At 48.9% G+C, this 24,444-nt stretch overlaps 1 protein-coding gene across 1 annotated transcript; it reads left to right on the top strand.

The window, feature by feature from the left end:
* The first annotated feature begins 270 nt into the window (after positions 1–270).
* LOC139050128 (micronuclear linker histone polyprotein-like) lies at positions 271–1,320 on the top strand. The gene has a single exon (XM_070526339.1). It carries the CDS (start codon positions 271–273, stop codon positions 1,318–1,320), a length of 1,050 nt encoding a protein of 349 aa, XP_070382440.1.
* The last annotated feature ends 23,124 nt before the right edge of the window (positions 1,321–24,444 follow it).

Here is a 24,444-nt window from a genome sequence, read left to right on the forward strand (position 1 = left end):
GAGCGAAGAGGTATGTGGCTGTGGACTCTTTGATACTCGACACCGTGCACTATCCGCTCCGCGCTTACGTGGCCGCCCCTGACGATGCGGTACGTGGCATCATTTACAATGCGCTATACAATCAAAATCAAGAAGAAATCATCCAAGATTTGGTAGCTATGAATAAGAGCTCCCAGTACACGATCACTGACGCAAGACCTCTGGGCAAAACCAAGTCTGTCTTAATCACCTTCATCAATGTGCAAGCGTTCCCGAAGCAGCTGAACTTCTATGGGACTCTATGCCTGCCACCATTTCAAGGCAAAAGTGGAGGCATGCCACAACTGCTGGAGGGCAGGGCACAGAGTGGACGTGTGTCCGCACCCCAAGAGCAACCGCTGCCCGCGATGCGGAGTAGAGCATCAACTCGTCGAACCACCCACCTGCAACGCCAAGTGCATCCTCTGTGGAGAGGCGTACTTCACGGGGTGCAAAAAGTGTAAGGTGCGGTTTGACCGCACCGGCAAGACCAAGTCTCCACCCGCCACCGTCAAGGTGGCTTTGATCGAGAAAAAGGCTACCCCCGACTCCACCCAACAACGCAGCTCCCGCAGTCCCACGAGGCTGCTCTCGGACCCCCAGAAGAAGTCGGACAGGGCCTCTTGCTCCAGGACGCAGTCCAGGTCCAGATCCAGATCCACAACCGGGCGCGGCCGAACCAGGAGCCGCTCTACCTCCTACCCTCCTCTACCTGGGACGGAGATTCAGTCCACGAAACAGGTGAGCTGGGGGCCATGGTCTCCGTCTCTCGAGCGGGAAAATAAGGAGCTCAGGGCCCAGCTTCAGAAACAAAGTGCCGAAATCGCCGAACTACGTGAACAAATTCAATCACTGCTTAAACGCGACATGCATACGCGCAGAACCGACTCTCCTAATCCCCCACCCGGCGCTAGGGCTCCCTCTGTCAGACCCCCCTCTGCGCCGCAGGCATCTAACCTTCCGTCACAAGCAACGTCCCCCACCAGGAATCCCCCTCAGAAGCGCCGTGCGCAGCCTGATGGTAGCGGAGAAAATTCTCAAAACGGGACCACTTCCATGGCAGACTTTGCAAACGCTATCCAAAGCATGCAACAAAGCCTCATGGCCATGCAGAAAGACAATACCGCCTGGATGGCAAATATAGCTAATAGACTCACGGCGCTCGAGAAACGGCAGGGCACCCAGGAAGCAACCGTGTCTCAGATACAAACTCAGCTCAATGGGCTGCTAGCTTCAAATTCTACAACCTCGGCCTCCGTAGCCGAGTCCCTTCACAGTCATCATCACGGCAGCACGGCCTAAGGGGGCCGTGGTTTGGCAGTGGAACTGCCAGAGTTACAGGGCTAAGCGCAGCAACCTCCAACTTCACCTACAGTCCCTGCCCACAGATCAAACGCCCACAATCATAGCACTACAAGAAACACAAGGGCCTGCAAAGCTCCTTAATTACACACCTTTCGAGATCGCCAATGCGACCTCCAGCAGGGTAGCCACATTGGTACACCGAAATTATACAGCTACGCTCCATCCACTTGATATTCCGGACATTGATGGAGTGCTCATAGAACTTCTTTCCCAACACAGACACGACACCAGTCTGTTTGTGCTCAACATCTACAGCCCCCCCAAGGGCCCTGCATCCCCGCTAGTAACGGCGATACGTAAAACCTTAGACATTTGCAGAAGGAACCCATTAGTAATAGTGGGCGACTTCAACGCAAACCACACTGCCTGGGGATACAGAAAGAACTGCCGGAAGGGTACCACGCTGTGGACGCTCATCCAAAATGAGGGGCTCTCGCTCCTCAACGATCTTAATTTTCCCACAAGGATCGGCAACAGTGTCCAACATAACACAAACCCGGACCTTACTCTCACTAAGCACATACCCAATGGTACATGGCTCAATACGCTCAACTCATTGGGCAGTGACCACTTCATCCTTAGCACCTACATCCCTACCCGTACGCTCTCCAAGACACAACGCCGCCAAGTCGACATCACTGACTGGGACAGGTTTCGAAGGATTAGAGCAGCCGCACCTGAAACCATCGATAACCTGGACACGTGGGTGCAGCAACTAATGGCAGATACCACAATGGCCACATCCCAGGTACCAACCGCGTCAGACTCAGAACTCGCAGACAGTAGGCTATTACACATGTGGGAGGCACACAACAGTTTACAGAAACGCTGGCTAGCAAATAAGCACAATCGCAAACTCAAAACCCGAATCGCGGCCCTTGTCAGGGAAATAGAAGAGCACGCAACACACCTAACACGCCAACAGTGGGGGCAGCTCTGCGACCGCATGAGCGCGAATTTAGGCCTAAAGGACACGTGGTCATTCCTGCGATGCTGCTAAACCCCGAAAATAACAAGATCCAACAGCGCAAGAGTCTTTCGCGGCTGCTGCACAGCAACCCAGCGGAAGACAAAGCACTACTGGACTCTCTCCAAACCCTATATCTGGCGGACCAAACAAGGGTCCCCTTACCTCCTTACACCGGCCAGGACAATCCAGAACTAGATGCAGACATCACTGTCTGGGAAGTCCGCGCAGCCTTACATAAGCTCAGAACCACATCCGCTCCAGGGGAGGATAACATCACGAACAAAGCCCTTCGAAACCTTGATGACAGGTCGATACAGGCGATAACCCAACTCTTTAACTCGCACTGGGCCGCAGGAACCCTCCCACCACAGGGGACCCATGCAAAGATAACCTTTATTCCCAAGCCAGGCAAGCCGCTAGATCTAAAAAACCTACGTCCGATTTCACTCACTTCATGTCTAGGTAAGCTCTTCGAACATGTCATACTAGAAAGACTCCAACAGCATATGCAAACACATAATCTCTTCCCTCACACAATGATTGGCTTCCGCGGGCATCTATCCACGCAAGACGTCATGCTTCAGCTCTCTGAAGAAGTCCTGCACCCCCGGCATGCCAAACGCGCAAGAGCCATACTAGCACTCGACCTGACCAAGGCCTTTGACAATGTGGAACATACCGCAGTGCTGAATGCCTTATCCGATCTACACGTAGGCGGGAGAACTCACGCCTATGTCACAGCTTTCCTACAGGCCAGGACTGCGGTCCTTACTGTGGGAGAACTGACAACAGACACGGTCTAACTGGGTAGCAGAGGCACACCGCAAGGGTCAGTGCTCTCGCCACTACTCTTTAACCTTACTCTCATTCCCATGGCCAGAGACCTGGCAAATATTCCCAACCTCTCGCACTCCCTGTATGCAGATGATATCACCTTGTGGACCACTACAGGCAGCATAGGCGACATGGAGGCGACCTTACAAGCAGGGGCCGATGTGGTGGTGGAGCGGGCTATGGCAATAGGTCTCGCGTGCTCCCCCACCAAGTCGGAACTTCTTGTTCTTCACCCCCCGAAGAGTCGCATAGACCCAACTCCAAACCCTAGCATCCGTATCCACATGAAGACGTATTCCATTCCAGAGGTCACACAGCTACGAGTGCTTGGCATGGTCATGCAGAACAACGGCAGACATACAGCGACCTTGAACAAACTCACCACCACAGTACACCACACTATGCGCCTGATTAAGCGGATAGCCAATAGACACAATGGGATGAGAGAGCATGACTTGAGAAAGTTAGTGCAGGCTTTTGTCATAAGCAGAGTACTATACTCGCTCCCGTACCTACATCTCAACCGGACGGAAACAGAAAAAGTGGATGCCCTTATACGTCAGGCGTATAAGACTGCACTTAACCTCCCCAGGCACACGCCAAACGAGCGCCTCCTTCGCATGGGGGTACATAACACATTTGATGAGCTCACGGAAGCCCATCGCACAGCCCAATTTGAGAGGCTGTCCTCTACCACCACAGGTCGGCACATCCTGGACAAACTAGGACTAATCCCGACTTCCCAGGCCCATCAGACATGTCCTCTACCATCTGACATACAAAACTGCATCACTATTCTCCCCCTGCCTAAAAACATGCACCCCGTGCATCACGAGGCACGCAGGCAGACCAGGGCAAAAGCCCTCTACAAACAACACCAACACGACCACCTCACTGTGTGTGTCGACGCCGCTAGTTACCCACAGAAACCAGCCTATGCCGTAAGTGCAGTGTCCCATCAACTTGGTTACATCACAGCTGCCACAATACACGCGCGCACGTCCATAGAGGCGGAGGAGGCTGCCATAGCGCTGGCCATCTCAACCACCACTGCCGAGGTTATCCTTAGTGATTCAAAAATTGCAATCCGCAACTACTCGAAAGGCCGAGTTCATGAACCGGCACTGAAAATTCTCAATCATCAGACCCCCCTCAGACCAATTAAGCTCATCTGGGTGCCCGCGCACGCAGGCCATCCAGGCAGTGAGATGGCCCATTCTATCGCTCGAGTAGCCGTCAACCGAGCCACGCCGTCCGATGACCTGGATAACGCCAGAGACCGATTGGTCGAATATCACGAGATCACCCTCCACTACCGCGAAATGCGGTTGAGATACCCTCCCCCAGATAAATCCTTAACAAAATTCCAACAAAGTACCTGGCGCCAGCTTCAGGCACAAACTTTTCTTTCTCCAGCTTTTCTCGCCCTGGTTCATCCAGGCCTATATCAACAGGAATGTACGCTCTGCGGCGCACCTAGAGCTAACTTCCATCACATTATGTTCCTATGCCCTGAGCTCCAGCCACCCTCTGAGTGGCAACTCACCGACGTCGAGGGATGGGAGACCGCGGTGTCTAGCTCCAACCCAGCCGACCAAATACGGCTGGTGGACTGGGCTCTGAGGGTCGCCGAGGGCCACAAACTCCCGGACACCCTACGCGCTCCTGAGCCCCCTCACAAGTAATGTTGCAAAAAGGCTCAAGCAATAAATGTTTACCACCACCACCACCCTCTATGCTTCGCAGCGTGCCAGCGGCGTTTGCTCGCGCGAGCATGCACGTGAAGCTGTCGCGACGTCTGCAATTAAAAAATACCGAAAAGACATTTTTTTTTAAAGAACGTGTTACCAGCCGTATAAGTACACGGATGGTATATTCTCTTGTCGGAGAATATAGACGGAACACCGCCGGGCTTCAGTCGCGCCGATTTGACTGAAATACCGATTGCCCGCATCGTTGTGAAGCTCCGATGACAGTCACTGACGCGGAAATGGTCCGAGCAGAGCACAGTTGATTTCGTCGGCACGAACTTATCTCTCCTCAGCGCACGTACCCACTGCGCTGCAAGCTTCTTTTCCTTCGGGAATTTGTGAAACACCACATCGTCTCGCCCGCTTGTGTTCGCGCAGCCGAATGCTGCACAGAACGAGGGCATGTTGGGCGCCCTTGGCTGTAGCCACTCACGCAGCACAGAAGGAAAGAACAGTTTACGAAAATCGCAAAACAAACGTGTGCGGCGGCAGCGGTGGCAGATCTCTCGTAGCGTCGTTCAGTAAAGCGCAGGACGGAAAGAGGCATGCCAGCACATGTCAGCACGCCGGTCCGCAGCTCGGTTGGCTCAGTCTCCGCCCCTGACGTCGTTCTCGCCGGTTCTCTCCTCTGGCAACAACCTCACCCGGCGCTCCGGGAAGCGATGGGGGCGTGTCCGCACGGATGATTTTGAAAGCGATTTCCGCCCTTTATATTACCGAAACGAAAAAAAATTTCGGAACCGTAAATTATTAGGTCTTCTCTTCCCAATCCCAGCAATTCATGGAAATTGAAAACCGTTTCAGCTTCCCTTTAAGAGCCGAGCTGGGTTCCTTTCAGCACCACCAGATGGCGCTCGCATCCGCGCTTCAAAAGCTTTGGTGGCGCAACCCACCGCCCCATTCCTGAACGCATCATGGTTGCTGAGTCTGCAAGCGCATATGTACGTAATGCAATTCGAATCCATTCTGTCCGCAAGAAACCTCTGCTTCCTCCTTACCAGACAGCCGCGGATGCGCGAAGGCAAGATTTCTAGGTTGTTTTTTCTGACTTCCGCATGGCCCGTGCGGGTTGATGGATGGATGGATGGATGTTATGAGCGCCCCCTTTGGAAAGGCGCCCTTCGTACTCGCTAGTAGTCAGCAACTCCCTTTAACAAAAAGGTAGATATAATTCGAGTGCGCCCGTGGTTGTGCGTGCGTGTAATCGTCTGGCGAGTACAGCGAGCGGGCTCTGCTGTGATTGTTTGGCCTATTCGCCAACGGAACAGTCAGGCCGCAGCCACGGTCACGCAACCCTGCGAAGTTTGCAAAGAAAAGCTTCGCTTTTAAAAGTGCTTAATGCACTGAAAACAATATATTAGAGCGCTCTTCGACGAACGACAGCAAACAAACTGGTTTATTGATGGCGAAGTTGGGAGCCACGAGATAAGAGGTTAAATGCCTTAACGCGATTTGCAAGCAGAGTTAACTGATGATGATGATGATGATGATGATGATGATGATCATGATTATGATTATGATGATGATAGTGATAGTGAGCTAAAGGTGGAAATTACGCTTGATTCTAAAGCCCTTGAGGGAGCACAACGACGCTTTTTTTTTCGTCAGAATACCACGTGTTTTCACACACCTTTTCATCACACCCCGACAGAGACACGCTATGACTTCTCATGAGAAGAGAGACCCGGGCGTTAGCGCGCGCGTGTGCAGGTGAGAAATGCGCCGTCTCATCATGCTCGAGGCGTCGTCGCCGCTTCTCTAACAACGATGCGATGAGGCGCTTGGAACTTGTCAAACGCCTTGCATATAGTGAACAAATTAACACAGTGGCCGCAACAGCTAACATACCCGCAGTGGCGTAGCTAGGTCGTCTGGGACCCGGGGCCCATAGGTCTTCTGACACCCCCCTCTCCGGGTGTAGCCGGCGGAAAGAGGGGTGGCTTCAGACGTATATGACACCCCCCCCCCCAACCTCACTGGCCCCTTGCACCCGGGGCCCACGGCCCCCCGGCCCCCCCTGTTGCTACGCCACTGCATACCCGATGTAGTCGGTAGGCAAATCAGAGTCATCCCTATACTGAAGATATAGACCCGAATCTGCAAGATGGCAGGCTGTCAACACGTGCAGATTACACCCACCGCACGTACTTAACCAAAAACAACGTAGCGTACGCGGAAGAAGCCACACAAGATTCCAAAAAAGGACGCAGAATGGACACTGTCATCAACGCCAAAAATCGTGAAATCACAAGCGGCCCAGCAAGCCAAAGCACTGTGACTGAAGCTGAGGACATATCTCTCGTTCTAGTAGCGGTGGATGGCTTCAGAACCGGCAAATGGCTAACCATTCTGATTCCCAAGACGCCTGCCGGCATTTCCTGAACGGCAGAGAGGCCACCACGCACTCCGTGTGCTCCTCGAGACGACAGGCGGCGTAACGCACCACATAACAAAACCGCAGCCGATCCAACACAATATTATGTGGATCGGCTAAGACGGCTACATACTAATTATGTAAGTAGAGCGTGAATTTTTCATCCGTCACATTTCACGGGTGGAGCCCATCACCTGGAGCCCCGCCCATAGAATCTTGAAAACAATCTTACTCCTTCAATAAACGTTTTCATCATCATCGTGATGATCGTCGTCGTCGTCATCGTCGTCGTTGTCGATCATCAGATATAAAAACATCTAAAACTTACGAACTTTAGAAATAATTAAAAACTTTTTTGTCCTATACTGATGCTTAGTTCATGCTCATAACCATTCTTTCAGTGCGCCTTTCTTTTATTTTACAGCGGAGCTGTCTTAGGCTAGTTCCCAGCGTTTCGTGATGTCTCTGTGCAAAAACGATCATCATGTGGACCGCGTTTACCGGCGTATGAACCATTGCGCAAGGGGGTATGAGCCTGTAAGGGATATGACTCTATAGGCGAATGACGTCCAGATCACGTACGCCGCGTTCTCGGCAATCCTCAGGGAAATGGAGGACTTGAGGGCTTTCCAACCGGAAGAGGTGTCCGTCATCGAGAGTTGGTTAGTCGTTCCCTAAGGTGGTGTGCGACTCTCCTACTCCAATAAGGACGTCGGTGCGCTCAACATCGATGTTGCCCTACAAGGTGTGGGCGACGTACACAAGGCTAGAGCAGCTGCTGTCTACCTCGGATACAGGTCTGATGACGAGTGTGTTCGCGCACAGTCTAAGGTGGCTAGTACGATGCATAAAGAAATGGGCAATTTTCCCCATACGAAACTGCATGCTCCTGGCAAGCTCCACATGGTCATTCTCAACATCAACGTAAATGACGGACTCGTGCATGGTGCCGTCGGTATACTTCGAGAGATCGAGTACAGGGAAGGCGACGTGCGCGATGCACTGCGCATTTGGCTGAAGCTTAATGTACCACATACAAGCCGTCTGCCTCAGATCAAAGCGAATAAGCCCCTCGCGCATGTTGCTCGGAGAAGGGGGATCAAGATCATGGCCGATTAGGTGTCCATCAAGTTTCGTACCTTCACCCTGACTCTGGATAGAAAGACTGGACTGAGTTGCCGCCAATGCAGTTTCCGGTGGTTCAAGCTAGTGCGGTTACCATACAGACTGGGTATGGCATCTTTGTCGTCACCGTATACGTTTATCACGGAATGTGAAAGCGGGACCTTGAAGAACTTATGATACGCACATTTGGGTGGATTTTCCCGGTGGACCCCAATCCCATCGTCATTGTTGGCGACCTTAACGTTGGTGTGTCTCATCCCGACGGAAAGTGGTTCTTAGCGTTTCTCTTGGGAAGGTTCGGCCTCCAATGTTACACCAAAACCAACGTCTTCACGACGCTTCGTCGGTCGTGCATAGACCTAACTTTCGCTAAGATCTCCCCTGTCGTCACAGAGCCCATGGCCGTCTATCATTGCGACCATAAGGCAATAATTGCTGGGATCGCGAGATAACTGGTAATACAACCAAACATAAATGGGCATACCTGTACAATATTGTTTTGTTCTTTTATGTTATTTTATTTTATTTAGAGTTATATACACCTCCGTTGGTCGTCCACCTTCACAGAGTGGAATCTCTCTGAATTTCCTTTATAAACTATATGCCTCAGATGTTTTTTTTTTAATTCGTAGATAAATTTCAATCACGTGGGAAACTTTCATAACATGTCGATAACCTTCTATCAGAGTTTCAAAGCATTTCATGTCGTTCAGAACTGAGAAACAGAGTGACCACTTACATTGCGACCCTTTTTCGGTGATGCCAGAATGCTGGGACTATACGTCGAGCTAGGGCTCCACCAACCTGAAGTGTTCACTGGACCAAGAAGGCCTTCACAGTAACCAGCCCCTGCTCCGATCTTATTGTAACTTTGATAAAAACAAATACAAAAACATAGATAACAATGCCCTAAATCTCAAGCCTCTATTCAGAAGCGCCTAAATTTTGGAGGCCCAGTTCGATACCTCTGAACAAGCGCCGCCTTTTCTCTTCAAGGATCGGCCTGGCATATATTGCAACACATGCTGTGGACCAGGGGAGGATCCAGGGCATCTTCAGGTGGAGGGGCTCATCAAAACACACAGAAAACCATGGGGGGGGGCGGCTTACTGCACGATCAGTTACAGGCTCAGAACCCTTCCTTGGTTTGACATTGCTGAGATCAGCAGCGAATGAGACTAAATAAAATGCCTATTCGCAAGCATGCAACACTTCTCATATTGTGAGGTCCGTGAGTTTGCCAGAGGTGATATATTGGCCTCTCGCTAATTTTGTGTTGTGCAGGCCTGCTCCATTCCATTCCCATCGTTCTAATCGGCCCTCGTGCAGTACCCATATCAACGCCCATATACTGGCCGTCGTTAGGATTCTCGATTTTCTTACAACTCAGCCCCTTGCTGTAACGGAGTGATCGCCTCTACTCACTGACTTCAATCTTAACGCCACCTTGCAAGCTCAGTCTCATGATGTTCCGGCGACATGTCGCCACTCGCCGGTGCCAGTTTTCGCTTTCGCTCGAGGCCACTTCTTCGTTCAGCGCCCGTCTTGGCTGCAAAGCTAGCATAACGCCGCCTCTTTCCCGGCGCATTGTTTCTTTCCCATTTCTACATACTGATCAGCAGTGGGCAAGAACCTTGGTGTTAACCGTACCGCCGCATGTCCTTCGTAAAGATGTGAGTGTCACAAAGCTTGGCCGCTTCGAGTTAAGGTTATTTAGATAAATAAAATCAATGTGCCCTTCCACTCTGTGAAGAAGGATGACCAGCGAAACTGCGTATGTGGGCGCCTTAATGGCGAACTCGACCTCCGCCGCGGGTCGGCTCGGCATTGCACTATCTCCGGGATCAGCCCTCGTATGGGGAGTGCTTAACGCCTGCTTCACCTCAGCAATGGGTCGGGCCGGCATTACACAATATTCGGGGTCGGCCCACGTATGGGGAGTGCTTAACGCTTGCTTCACCTCCACCGCGGGTCGGCCCGGCATTGCACTATCTTCTTGATCGGCCTACGTATCGGGAGTTTTTTGCTTACGACACGTAAATTTCCTTGGATGGTAGAGGCATACAGCTTCGCTGTAGCACATGATACTAAATGTCATCGCAAACGATGAAGCCGGTTGTGACGGCCCACAAAAAAACCAGCTGTATTTAAACGACACAGGGCGAGCAAACGGAACGACGCAAGAAAGAGAGCTGAAGTTCATGCCAGTGCTCAAGGTACACGAAGAGCGTGCATCAGTGAAGTGTGCACGATATACAGCCAGAGCGATGAGGGCGGCAAGAGCAGATTGAAGCAAGTCTTGGGGATGTGATTGGGGATGAGCAAGCCTTGGGGATTTGACATGTGATTGTCTAGAAAGCGCAACCAATGTTTCCAATTACAATGAACCAACTTGCCCAACAACGCATTCTGCTAAACGCCCTATACGCCGATTATGTAACAATCTGGGTGACCACAGCGTCGGACGGTGCCATTCAGGACGCACTACAGGAAGCAGTAAATATAGTTCAAGAGTATGCAACAGCCGGAGGACTCAGCTGCGCAGCTGAGAAGTTGGAGCTTCTGCTTGTATTCAAAAAACGCAATAAGGCCGATATCCCACTAACCATCACATTGCATCTCAATGGCAACGTTACTCCCAGGGTAGACAGACGACGTGTACTACAACACAACGGGAAGGCCTCACATACCCGACAAATACTTCGCCAACAAATCACCCAAGTAACGCACATGCGAAAGCGCATTACAACCTGCCGACAAGAACTCCAAGAAAATGGTGTCCTCCGAATCATGCAAGCCCTCATAATTAGCAGATTAACCTGCCACCTTCTCTATCATAACTTGACTCAGAGATGCACCATATGAACACCCTCCTCCGCATGGCACTACAGGCAACGCTGGGACTACCCCAACATGCGTCCACGCAGCTCCTACTACCACTCGGAGTGCACAAAACTGTCCGCGAACTAGTCGAAGGTCATCTTAACAGCCAATTGCAACCCCTGATACGAACGCTGCAGGCGTGCCTCATTCTATCCCGGCTAGGATACCAAGCACCAAGAAAAGCGCAGCAGGAAGACCGCACACCTCTTGCGCTTAGCATTCGCAACAAAATTCACGTGGCCCCAGTTCGCCGGAATATGCACCCTGACCGTCATAAAGGCCGAAGAAAGGCAAGAGCACAAGCCTTAGCTCGCCTCTTTAGAACCGGTGTGTTCTATACACCGACGTGGCCCGCTGCCCAAAGAAACGTGCCCTATGTCTAGGCATACTAGATAGTACAGATATTCTGAGGGCTTCGGCCACGCTCAACACTTTGGACAGTGGCAGGGCGGAAGAGGCTGCTATCGCCCTAGGCATCGTGCACGCTTCAACCTTACCGGTACTATATGGGCCCATCACAGTGGTCACTGATTCACAGACCGCCCTCAAGACTTTGGCACAAGGGATGGCCCCCTACACACACCGCATCCTTAAATCATTGCACCCCACAGTCTTACACAGGCTGGGTATCGTCTGGACACCTGGACATGCCTTTCTCCATAGTAGTGAAGGTGCTAATGCGGTAGCCCGTGAGCTCGCTAGCCGGGCGCCATAGGAAGAGCTGTAAGACTTAGACAGCGAGCGGATACCACTGAACTACACTAAAACTCTGCAACATTACATAGATAGCAGGAGACACTTCCCCCGACCGCAAAATTCTCTTAACCGAGAATATGGTGTCGCGTGGTGGCAGCTTCGTAATAATTCATTTCCATGTCTCATTTATCTTCACCTCTTCCACCCACACAATATCCCCTCATAGCGTCCATACTGTGGACCAAAGCCCACAAAGCCCACAGTATATCATTGCTCATATGAAAGCCCACACCCCCCAGATTACTCCCCTATTCCTTCACCTTCCTACTGGGAGACTGCGCCGACCAGCGTAGTCCCACAAGAGCAGCGATGGCAGATCCGGCGGGCACGTGGGGTACCGCGAGCTAAGGGATCCACCCTACGAGGAAACCACCCCACCTCATTAGAAATATGTTTTTTTCTCTTTCAAGCAGACAGAGAGAGCTCTGTCTGCTTTAAACATCACATCGATCCTTGCCTAAGGATTCCAACACTGTTAACTTCTTAATACAGTGCCAATTATATAAAGTCGCAGTTTTGCTCGAAAGCCGAAGCATACATTGCGATAGCAAATTAGTGGACAGCTGTGCGAAGTATAGTGGTTTTAGTGGTCGTAGAAACTTGTAAACATAGGCATACTAACTAAATTAACAAGCATGGTATAATGCGCGCTCAAGCCAACATGAGAACATTTCACTCCAGGACAGCGCAAAGTCGATGTCAGAACACTGCGCCAATTCAATGGCGTTGAGACGAAGGGCACGGGCTATTGTGCAAATGTGTTGCGGGACGCCTCTTTGCATGAGAAAATTGTGCGTGTGACGGTCGCCTTGTGGTTAGGCCATCGTATTGTTGTGCCCAGAGACTACTTTTTTTTTTATTGAAGAGACCCGAAAGTAGACGAGAGGGGAAGCTAACTACCTACCTACATCAAAGTGAAACGCTTTTCTCATAATTTGTATAACGTTCTCGCGCCACTTCCCCCATCACTGACTTAATTTCGCCCTCTCAAGAAAGCGTGCTGTCATTCTTTAGCATCGTTCGTGTCCTTTCTATAATACTGCGTACATCTACAAGCAATCAACTGAAATTACTGTTTACAGTGTGTACGTGCTTCAAAACCTTTATAAGTAAAGGTCGGCGAGAACGTAAGCGGGGCGTAGAGAGTATTTCTCTTCGTTCCGTTCAAGCCCCGGCAGCCACATTTCGATGGGATCGAAATGCTAAATCGCCCATCCCCGCAGGGGCGTCTGCGTCAGCAGGCGTTTGGTGTGTTGCGACACCACGTACCCGAGCACGTGAGGGTTGGATCCTCTCGCGTTTAACCGTGCGTGGCTTAGCCGTGTCTGGGGAAAAGGGGATCCTGGGGGTTGAGCCGATGCTGGGAGTTCGGACCTTTAAGGCCCCCCGGCGGAGGCAACACACCCCTTTGGCCTCGGCTTCACGTAGACGGCACCCCCGGACTGACCCACCCGGGGGAAATCGGTAGTTGCCTTTTCCTGTCTCTCTCATCCTCCAGCCTTCGTCTTTCTCTTACTTTTTCATCTTTCCTGTCTTCTCCTAGCTTCCGCTTACTTCCAATTTTTCAAGGCAGCAAGGGTTAACCTTGTGTGAATAACCAACCTAGGTTATTTCATATTTGGGTATAGTGGTAATGTACAGCTGGCGTTTGCTGGCTGTGTTTCACAGGCCTGCAGCGTCCCCTTGTAGGACTCCACGGTGGGTGGCTGGCGTTACCACCGAAATTACAATCTCATATGGCTACCTCCTTTCCCCCACTACCTGATCGCTCCCTGAAGAGAGGGCGCACCGATGATGTTTTAGAATTTTTCGCCCGTCAAAAAGAAACTTTTCCACGCTTCCACGTAGTCCACTCCGAAACACCAAACAAACCCGTAAGAGCAATCTCACCATTTCTTGTATCCAAGTCTCTGACCCAAGTTCTTGGTACAGGTTACAAAGCATCCAGAATGGCAAGTGGTGATCTCCTCTTGGAGCTCCGCAACCTGAAGCAATATGAAAACCTACCCAAGCTAGTATCATTTGGCGACGCCAAAGGGACAGTAACTCCGCATCGAACTATGAATACCACCCGTGGCGTAGTCTCCGATGATGATCTCTTGGAGCTGACTGAGGCTGAGCTCTTGGAGGGCTTCAGTGAGCAGAACGTCATCAACGTTAAGCGAATTAAGATGAGGCGTGACAGCAAGGAAATACAGACCAAACATCTGATACTTACTTTTAACACAAGTGTCCTGCCCGAGTCCATCGAGGCCGGGTATATCAAGCTCCGTGTTCGGCCATACATCCCGAATCCCCTGCGTTGCTTCAAATGCCAGCGTTTTGGTCACAGCTCACAGAGCTGCCGAGGCCGCCAAACCTGCGCTAAATGCAGTACTAATGAGCACACTTCTGAATCTTGTGAAAACTCTCTCCACTGCGTAAACTGTGAAGGCGAGCACGCTGCATACTCGCGGTCGTGCCCATCTTGGAAGAAAGAAAAGGAAATAGTTACGATTAAAGTAAAAGAAAACATAAGTTTCAAAGAAGCACGCAGGCGGGTATCTTTCCTGCCAAAGCACACGTTTGCCGAAGTGGCGCGTCAGGGGGCAGCACCACAACGGCCTCCGGCGGCTGTCCGACCCACACCCAGTGAGGCGGCAGTGACGCCATCCGCCTCCTCGGCGACTGCAGCTACCGCTGCTACGCCAACACAGCAGGCGGGGCCAACGACCCCGAAGGTGGGCGCAGCCGAGGCTACCCCCACCTCCCCGGCCCCATCCACCGCTGGCAACAGCCGGCGCAGCCAGATCCCTCAGGGAGCCCCATCGACCTCCGGGCTGGTGGGCGCAGGGATCTTGCCTTCCGAGGCAGGACCCTCACAGAAAACTCGCTCGCAAGAGCATGTGTCCGGCGCCTCACAAGAGGCAATGGACACTACACCTGTCCTCACGGCGCGCCAAGCGCCTGAGGATCGGCGAGGCTCCCTCGAACGCTCCAGAAAGGGCAAAACCCCGATTACAGGGCCTCGAAAGAGCTCTGTAATCTAAGGCATAACATCCGTTTCCATACACACAGCACCTATTCACTTCCAATATGGACACACAAATAATTCAATGGAACATCAAAGGTCTTCTTAAAAACCTAGATGATATGCAGGAACTCATTCAAAAACACATTCCAAAAGTGCTGTGTTTACAGGAAACACACCTAAAATACAAACATACAAACTTTCTCCGACAGTACATAACTTATCGCAAAGATCGCGATGATGCTGTCGCATCATCGGGCGGTGTCGCCATTGTTATCCATAAGAGCATTGCGTGTCAACGTTTACAGCTACAAACGCCTCTCGAAGCAGTGGCGGTTCGAGCTGTTCTCCTAAACAAACTCACACCCCACATTACAAATTAACGAAACATGAATTTCAATCCTATGTAGATCAATTGCCAGAACCTTATGTTGTTCTTGGCGATTTCAATGCGCATAGCACCTTGTGGGGAGACTCTCGCATCGATGCGCGAGGTCGTCTCGTTGAACAGTTCCTTTTTTCTTCTGGAGCGTGCCTTCTAAATAAGAAAGAACCCACATATTACTCTCTTGCAAACAGATCCTTTTCGTCAATAGACCTTAGTATAGTTTCCGCGTCTATACTGCCTGAACTCAAATGGGAAGTTACGAGCAATCCTTACGGGAGCGATCACTTCCCCGTACTGCTAAGAACATCTAAAGAAAATGAATTTCCCCCACAAGTTCCTAGGTGGAAGATAGATACAGCCGACTGGGAGAAATTTCGAAATCTATCTAGACTCTCATGGGCTGATATGTCTTCTCTAGAAATCGATGCCGCTGTGGAGTATTTTACAGCGTTCATAATAGATGCCGCATCTAAGTGCATATCTGAAGGAAGTGGTTTGGCATGCAGACGGCGTGTCCCGTGGTGGAACGAGGAATGTAGGATTGCTCGCAAGAAACAGAACAAAGCGTGGGGGTTGCTACGCGCTTCCCCCACTGCAGAGAATCTTATCAACTTTAAGAAAGTAAAATCTCAAGGCAGGAGAACCCGCAGGCAGGCCAGAAGAGAAAGTTGGCAGAACTTTTTATCAAGTATTAGCTCGTTTACAGATGAGGCGAAAGTCTGGAACTGCGTAAATAGAATTAGAGGGCGGCAAATATATTCACTCCCTCTAGTAAATACACAGGGCGATACACTGAAAGATCAGGCTGACTCACTGGGGGAACACTTTGAGAGTGTATCAAGCTCAAATCATTATTCACAATCCTTCCTAAAATATAAACAAATAGAAGAACGCAAGCCACACATCAATAAATGCCGACAGAATGAACCGTACAATTGCCCTTTTAGTGCTGCGGAGTTGAAAGCTGCCTTGAGCGCATGCAAGACCTCTGCACCGGGATCCAATAGAATCATGTATGAAATGCTCAAAAACTTACACAATGACACGCAAGTAACACTACTTACACTCTTCAACACTATCTGGGACGCAGGGTACCTTCCAACGGCATGGAAAGAAGCCATTGTGGTCCCTGTTTTGAAACAAGGGAAAGACTCTTCTTCAGTGGCAAGTTACCACCCGATAGCCCTCACAAGCTGCATGTGTAAGGTATTTGAAAAAATGATAAATCGGCGACTGATCCATTTCCTTGAACAAAACAAAATGCTTGATCCCTTTCAGTGTGGCTTCCGAGAAGGGCGCTGCACAACCGACCATCTTGTACGTATTGAAGGACATATTCGTGACGCGTTTGTACACAAACAGTTCTTCTTATCGATATTCCTCGATATGGAGAAGGCGTACGATACGACCTGGCGCTACGGAATCTTGAGAGATTTGTCAGGAATGGGCATTCATGGTAATATGCTAAACGTAATAAAAAGCTACTTGTCCAATCGTACCTTCCGGGTGGAAGTAGGCAATGTGCTGTCACGTTCTTTTGCACAAGAAACCGGTGTACCTCAGGGTGGCGTGCTCAGTTGCACACTCTTTATTGTTAAGATGACAACACTTCGTGCTTCCTTACCACCCGCCGTCTTTTACTCTGTCTACGTGGACGACATTCAAATAGGTTTCAAATCCTGTAACCTCGCAGTGTGCGAAAGACAGGTACAGCATGGTTTGAACAAGGTGTCAGGGTGGGCAGAGAAAAATGGATTCAAAAGCAATCGTCATAAGAGTTCTTGTGTTTTGTTTACAAGGAAGAGAGGCCTGGTTCCGGATCCCTGCTTAGAAGTGTGTGGACAACAGATACCTGTAAACAAAAAACACAAATTTCTAGGTGTCATACTTGACTACAGACTCACTTTCGTCCCCCACATTAAACATCTTAAAGAAAAATGTCTGAAAACAATGAACATAATGAAACTTCTATCCCAGACTACGTGGGGTAGTGACAGGAATTGTTTATTGAATCTATATAAAAGCCTCATTCGATCACGACTAGACTATGGTGCCGTCATTTATCACTCTGCCGCCCCGAGCGCACTAAAGATGCTAGACCCTGTTCACCATCTGGGTATCCGTTTAGCCACAGGAGCTTTCAGAACGAGTCCCGTACAAAGTTTATATGCAGAATCGAATGAGTGGTCACTTCATATCCAGAGAACATACATCAGCCAAACATATTTTTTGAAAGTCCACTCTAATCCCGAACATCTCTGTTTTAACACCATTAATGATATGACATATGCTACACTATTTCGTAATCGTCCTTCCGTAAGACAGCCTTTCTCGCTGCGTGTGAGGGAGCTTAGTCATGAAATGCATGTTCCACTCCTCGAACTTCGCCTAATGCATCCAGCCAAGCTGCTACCTCCTTGGGAGTGGCAGTTGATACAATGCGATACATATTTCATGGAAGTTACAAAAAACGCTCCAGAGATTGAAATCCAGATGCATTTCCGGGAACTCCAGCACAAACACTCCTGCACGGAGTTCTACACAAACGCATCGAAGTCACACGACGGGGTGTCCTACGCAGCCATCGGGCCATCCTTCTCGGAAACCGATGTACTGCATGCGGAAACTAGTATCTTTACGGCTGAGGCCTATGCACTACTGTCGGCTGTGAAGCATATCAGGAAATCAAAACTCCAGAAAGCAGTCATATATACGGATTATCGTAGTGTTGTGAAGGCCTTGATGGCATTCTCTAACCACAAAAATCCGGTAATTAACGCACTATATTCTGCTCTGTGTAAAGCGTATATAGGTAATTAGCATGTCATCATATGCTGGGTGCCAGGTCATAGGGGCATCGAAGGTAACGTTCTTGCGGACCAGATGGCCACGTCAGTTGCATCGCATTCTGCTAATCCCACTGCTGCAGTTCCTGTCACAGACCTGTAGCCCTTCTTACGGAGGAAACTACGGAACCAGTGGCAACGGCTATGGGACGCGGAAACAAATAATAAGCTCCACGTGATAAAGCCACAGTTAGGATTCTGGCCTTCCGTAACAAAATCACGCCGGACAGATGTCCTATTCTGTCGTCTAAGAATAGGACACACATTTGGCACACATAACTTTTTACTCACCGGAAACGAGCCTCCAACCAGTGGTAGATGCGGGGAGAGGCTGACCGTCCTCCACGTCCTTCTGGAGTGTTGGAAAGCCGAATCTGAAAGAAAGAAACATTTTCCCTTAGCATACCGCCAGCACATCCCCCTTCATCCAGTAATGTTACTAGGCCCAGAACCGCTGTTTGACTCCAGCGCTGTCCTGGGCTTCCTGAAAGATGTTGTATTACATGTTATTAGCCCCACACACTCGTAGCGTCTCCTCTCTTTAGAGGATGCCGCTGTGATATCTGTTTCATATAGCACATGCCTCTAGGCCCTTGTGTTTCAAGGGCTCTGGCGAGGCAGTGGTGCTCCAGGTAATTTCACCATCTAATTTTTTTTTCTGTATTGCATCACTCTTTCACGATGGATTTTATTACACATAGAACACGTCATTTGTCATCGACATAATCTTATTACATATAGATTTTACGCACTCTAGAGCGACTATTTTTAAGGCCCCTATACAGCCACTTTACATTAACTCCATAGAACTCATAATTACATTGCGAACTTATCAACACTGCCTTGGCGCTCTTTGGCCACACTTGGCCCTTGCGCCAATAAACACTACATATCATCATCATAAATCGCCCATGTACCATGCATTGGTGCCCTTTAAAGAACCCCAGGTGATCAAAATTAACCACGATATGATTATGAGGAAAGCCGTAGTGGTGGGCTTCCTTCCACTACGGCTTTCCTCATAATCATGTCGGGGTTCTGGCAAGTAAAGCCCCAGAATTTTTAATTGTTCATCTTGTTCAAGGAATCCTCGTCTTTCTTAAAGAAGGCGAAGAAGGCGGCTTTAGGGTCGTAGGTTTCAAGCCGAGCATTCTAACCACTTCATGACAGCTGCCTTGGTTAATTTCCGAAGGACGAGAAGAAATTTGATTTATAGAGAGGTCAGCCTGAACTTATACGATCTAACCTGCAGCTAGGCTCTGAGTAAAAAAAAAAAAACAAGGGGCGAAAGCGGGGTGGAAGAGTGTGATGACCCTATAGGGGTGCGATGAATGCTGGTTAATGACAGGTCAGCGCACTTGGGTTCGTGCCTAGTGCCATGCAGTAATTCTACTACAGTTCATACTGTTAATTTCACCCATCTCGGGTGGCGTCAAAGATACAGATTAAGGTCCATCGAGGCCGGTTTTGCTTTGCTGGTTGTCAGAGAAGAGGCCCTAGTCTGTCCCTCCGGCATATATATTTGCCAGACGCAGAATATTTGCGCTAGTGTTGCTGCACGAGGCTGTGTTAGCAATTTGGGCCGCTTTCACGACTCGTCTAGTGTGTAGACATAATGCTTTAACTGTACATCCTCCACTAAGCAATGTCCAGAATGAGCAATATTATTACTTTAGTGCAATTCGTTGAGTGTGTAATTTTGTGCAGCAGTGAGAGGATATGAGAATGATTAAAGAATCCTACTGGACGAAGAAATGCACTGGGTGTTACTCCTAAGTTACTCCTAAGATGGAGAGTAAAGCGTCTCAACTTTCTTTTCATGCAGCTCGGAAAAAGTAGCGCTGCTTCAAGGAGTTGCAGCGGAATTTTGAAGATTAAGCCTTCAGGTGTACCGATGCGTTGAGGACACATAGATGTTCCTGGTAGTAATCGCGTTAGACGATTCAAAATAAAACGTCATGTTACGTTTGAAATACATAGATTAACTGAGTTCATATGGTGTCTCCATTTTGTAGCAACTTATATTAGTTCTCTAGCATTTATTTTACGAAGCCGTGCGCGGTGAATAGAAAGAAACCGAATAATTGTGACGGCGGAAGAGTGCGTTGATTTGTGTTTAGGCCCACTTTGTCTTATCAGTGGTAGTGATCTGGAATGCTCGTCGGATTATCTCACTGACATTGCTACATTATCGTTTTCAAATACACACTCCACACCAATATCAATCCAACGATCATCGTGGAAATTTGCCTACGAATTGTAGGAAACTGTTTAAATTGTTTTTATGTGAGGCTTGTCAAAGCAACTTTTCTCTCTAACAGTACGCGACTGAGCACGTTCGCGCATTGTCACATCTTTCTGATTGAGTATTTTTGCGTTTTTGTCCACACCGTAACTGATATTTGTGCCACCAAGGAGTACTAGAATAAGTTGAACTCTATTTCCTTCCTAGACCCATTGCGTAAATTACATAAACGAAACAAAAAATACATTAGAACACGACGGAACTAAAAGAAGAATTAGGTGCTATTGAGACAGGCCCTGCTGATGCGTGTTTGGAACTCGGAGCTCGCGAACCACGACAGCTAATGCCAGATGCTTATGCGGATGACGTTGACGTCATAGGACCACGGTTGACAAAAGCTCGGGTGGCAGTGTTCACAGCAAGCCGGGCCAGAGAACAAGTATTCAAACGGGAACTACGTCCTAGCCATCCTTAACGACAATGAACTTTGAAATGATTGAAAAGATTGAAATGCATAATTGACTAATTAGAAATTCACTAATTAACATTTAATTAATTATCTCATGGTCCATATTGCAATTTCTAAATACCAGCCGTAGAGGTCGCCAGGCGGATCCAATGGGAACAAATTCTGAGGATGATCCAGTTTCGAGATATTAATTCCCATACTTTGCGGAGATAGCCATTGGCGTTCCAGTTACTTGTGTGCTTGAGTGCGTAGAACGACTTGGTCGCCTCGATGCCATCTCCTATAGTTTCGACAGACTCCATTTGGCGAAAGTTCATTGTGGTTAAGGATGGCTAGGACGTAGTTCAAGTTTGAATACTTGTTCTCTGGCCCGGCTTGCTGTGAACACTGCCACCCGAGCTTTTGTCAACCGCGGTCCTATGACGTCAACGTCATCCGCATAAGCATCTGGCATTAGCTGTCGTGGTTCGCGAGCTCCGAGTTCCAAACACGCATCAGCAGGGCCTGTCTCAATAGCACCTAATTCTTCTTTTAGTTCCGTCGTGTTCTAATGTATTTTTTGTTTCGTTTATGTAATTTACGCAATGGGTCTAGGAAGGAAATAGAGTTCAACTTATTCTAGTACTCCTTGGTGGCACAAATATCAGTTACGGTGTGGACAAAAACGCAAAAATACTCAATCAGAAAGATGTGACAATGCGCGAACGTGCTCAGTCGCGTACTGTTAGAGAGAAAAGCTGCTTTGACAAGCCTCACGTAAAAACAATTTAAACAGTTTCCTACAATTCGTAGGCAAATTACCACGATGATCGTTGGATTGATATTGGTGTGGAGTGTGTATTTGAAAACGATAATGTAGCAATGTCAGTGAGATAATCCGACGAGCATTCCAGATCACTACCACTGATAAGACAAAGTGGGCCTAAACACAAATCAACGCGCTCTTCCGACGTCACAATTATTCGGTTTCTTTCTATTCACCGCGCATGGCTTCGTAAAATGAATGCTAGAGAACTAATTTAAGTTGCTACGAAATGGAGACACCATATGAACTCAGTTAATCTATGTATTTAAAACGTAACATGACGTTTTATTTTGAATCGTCTAACGCGATTACTACCAGGAACATCTATGTGTCCTCAACGCATCGGTACACCTGAAGGCTTAATCTTCAAAATTCCGCCGCAACTCCTTGAAGCAGCGCTGCTTTTTCCGAGCTGCATGAAAAGAAAGTTGAGACGCTTTACTCTCCATCTTAGGAGTAACTTAGGAGTAACACCCAGTGCATTTCTTCGTCCAGTAGGATTCTTTAATCATTCTCATATCCTCTCACTGCTGCGCAAAATTACACACTCAACGAATTGCACTAAAGTAATAATATTGCTCATTCTGGACATTGCTTAGTGTAGGATGTACAGTTAAAGCATTATGTCTACACACTAGACGAGTCGTGAAAGCGGCCCAAATTGCTACCACAGCCTCGTGCAGCAACACTAGCGCAAATATTCTGCGTCTGGCAAATATATATGCCGGAGGGACAGACTAGGGCCTCTTCTCTGACAACCAGCAAAGCAAAACCGGCCTCGATGGACCTTAATCTGTATCTTTGACGCCACCCGAGATGGGTGAAATTAACAGTATGAACTGTAGTAGAATTACTGCATGGCACTAGGCACGAACCCAAGTGCGCTGACCTGTCATTAACCAACATTCATCGCACCCCTATAGGGTCATCACACTCTTCCACCCCCGCTTTCACCCCCTGTTTTTTTTTTACTCACAGCCTAGCTGCAGGTTAGATCGTATAAGTTCAGGCTGACCTCTCTATAAATCAAATTTCTTCTCGTCCTCCGGAAATTAACCAAGGCAGCTGTCATGAAGTGGTTAGAATGCTCGGCTTGAAACCTACGACCCTAAAGCCGCCTTCTTCGCCTTCTTTAAGAAAGACGAGGATTCCTTGAACAAGATGAACAGTTAAAAATTCTGGGGCTTTACTTGCCAGAACCCCGACATGATTATGAGGAGAGCCGTAGTGGAAGGGAGCCCACCACTACGGCTTTCCTCATAATCATATCGTGGTTAATTTTGTTCACCTGGGGTTCTTTAAAGGGCACCAATGCATGGTACATGGGCGATTTAGCATTTCGATCCCATCGAAATGTGGCTGCCGGGGCTTGAACGGAACGACGAGAAATACTCTCTACGCCCCGCTTACGTTCTCGCCGACCTTTACTTATAAAGGTTTTGAAGCATGTACACACTGTGAACAGTAATTTCAGTTGATTGCTTGTAGATGTACGCAGTATTATAGAAAGGACACGAACGATGCTAAAGAATGACAGCACGCTTTCTTGAGAGGGCGAAATTAAGTCAGTGCTGGGGGAAGTGGCGCGAGAACGTTATACAAATTATGAGAAAAGCGTTGCACTTTGATGTAGGTAGGTAGTTAGCTTCCCCTCTCGTCTACTTTCGGGTCTCTTCAATAAAAAAAAAAGTAGTCTCTGGGCACAACAATGCGATGGCCTAACCACGAGGTTAGGCCATCGCACAGTAGCTAGTACTTGCTAGCTATTGTAAAAACGCGCATCCGGAGCCGCGCGTTTGACGGACAACGACGCGCTTCCACCCCGCTTTGCTCCCTTGCGTGCGCGAGACTGATCCGGTTTCGCAGGCTCGCCCACACACAATTTCTGTCGCGCATACAGCATAGGGCGCGCGGCGAACATTTTATCGCGCTTCGACTTTACACGGCACCTCATGGCAAAGCCGGCGGCGACGGCAGAGATGCGCCTGGAATGTCCGTAAATGGCATCGGAATAATAACTTCCTCCGTATAAGCAGCAAAGTATACCGCAAACTCAAAGCACCGAAATTTGTTTTTTACACCCAGGAACTCTCGCTTCTTCGCAACGACCGCAGGCAAACATTTGCAAGAGCAGGCCCACTCAACAACTCCGTCCCCTCACTTCAGTCTCGAAAATGGGAAAATGAGAAAGATTGTTTAGAACGTGTCCGAAAAGATTCCGCCACACTTCTTATCTTAAAGCAAAAAGCACTTGAGCGAAATTTGCGAAATTTCACTAGTATTAACCAGCCAAAACTACTCTTCCGGCATTTTATGTTGTCTGCTACGAGCCAAGTTTTCTTCTTTTTTTTTTAAGAGAGAGCTCTGAATATCGGTCATCGTCAAGAAACCCCACGATAGCCCTGGTATTCATAGGGGCGTTGTATGCCACTGAGTTTCTTGGAAGCCTGAAGAACGAAGTGAGACCTACTCATTAATAAAGTGCACTTAGAAAGCGAAGGTTAATTGTATAGCGCTGATGCCAAAGTGGCTGCTTAACTAAATGTTAATTACGCTAGTAAAGTATTACACTTCGTTTGCCTACAGCTTTTTGCTTCCAGGTATG

Source organism: Dermacentor albipictus, chromosome 9 (assembly GCF_038994185.2).
Source record: "Dermacentor albipictus isolate Rhodes 1998 colony chromosome 9, USDA_Dalb.pri_finalv2, whole genome shotgun sequence".
NCBI lineage: Eukaryota > Metazoa > Arthropoda > Arachnida > Ixodida > Ixodidae > Dermacentor > Dermacentor albipictus.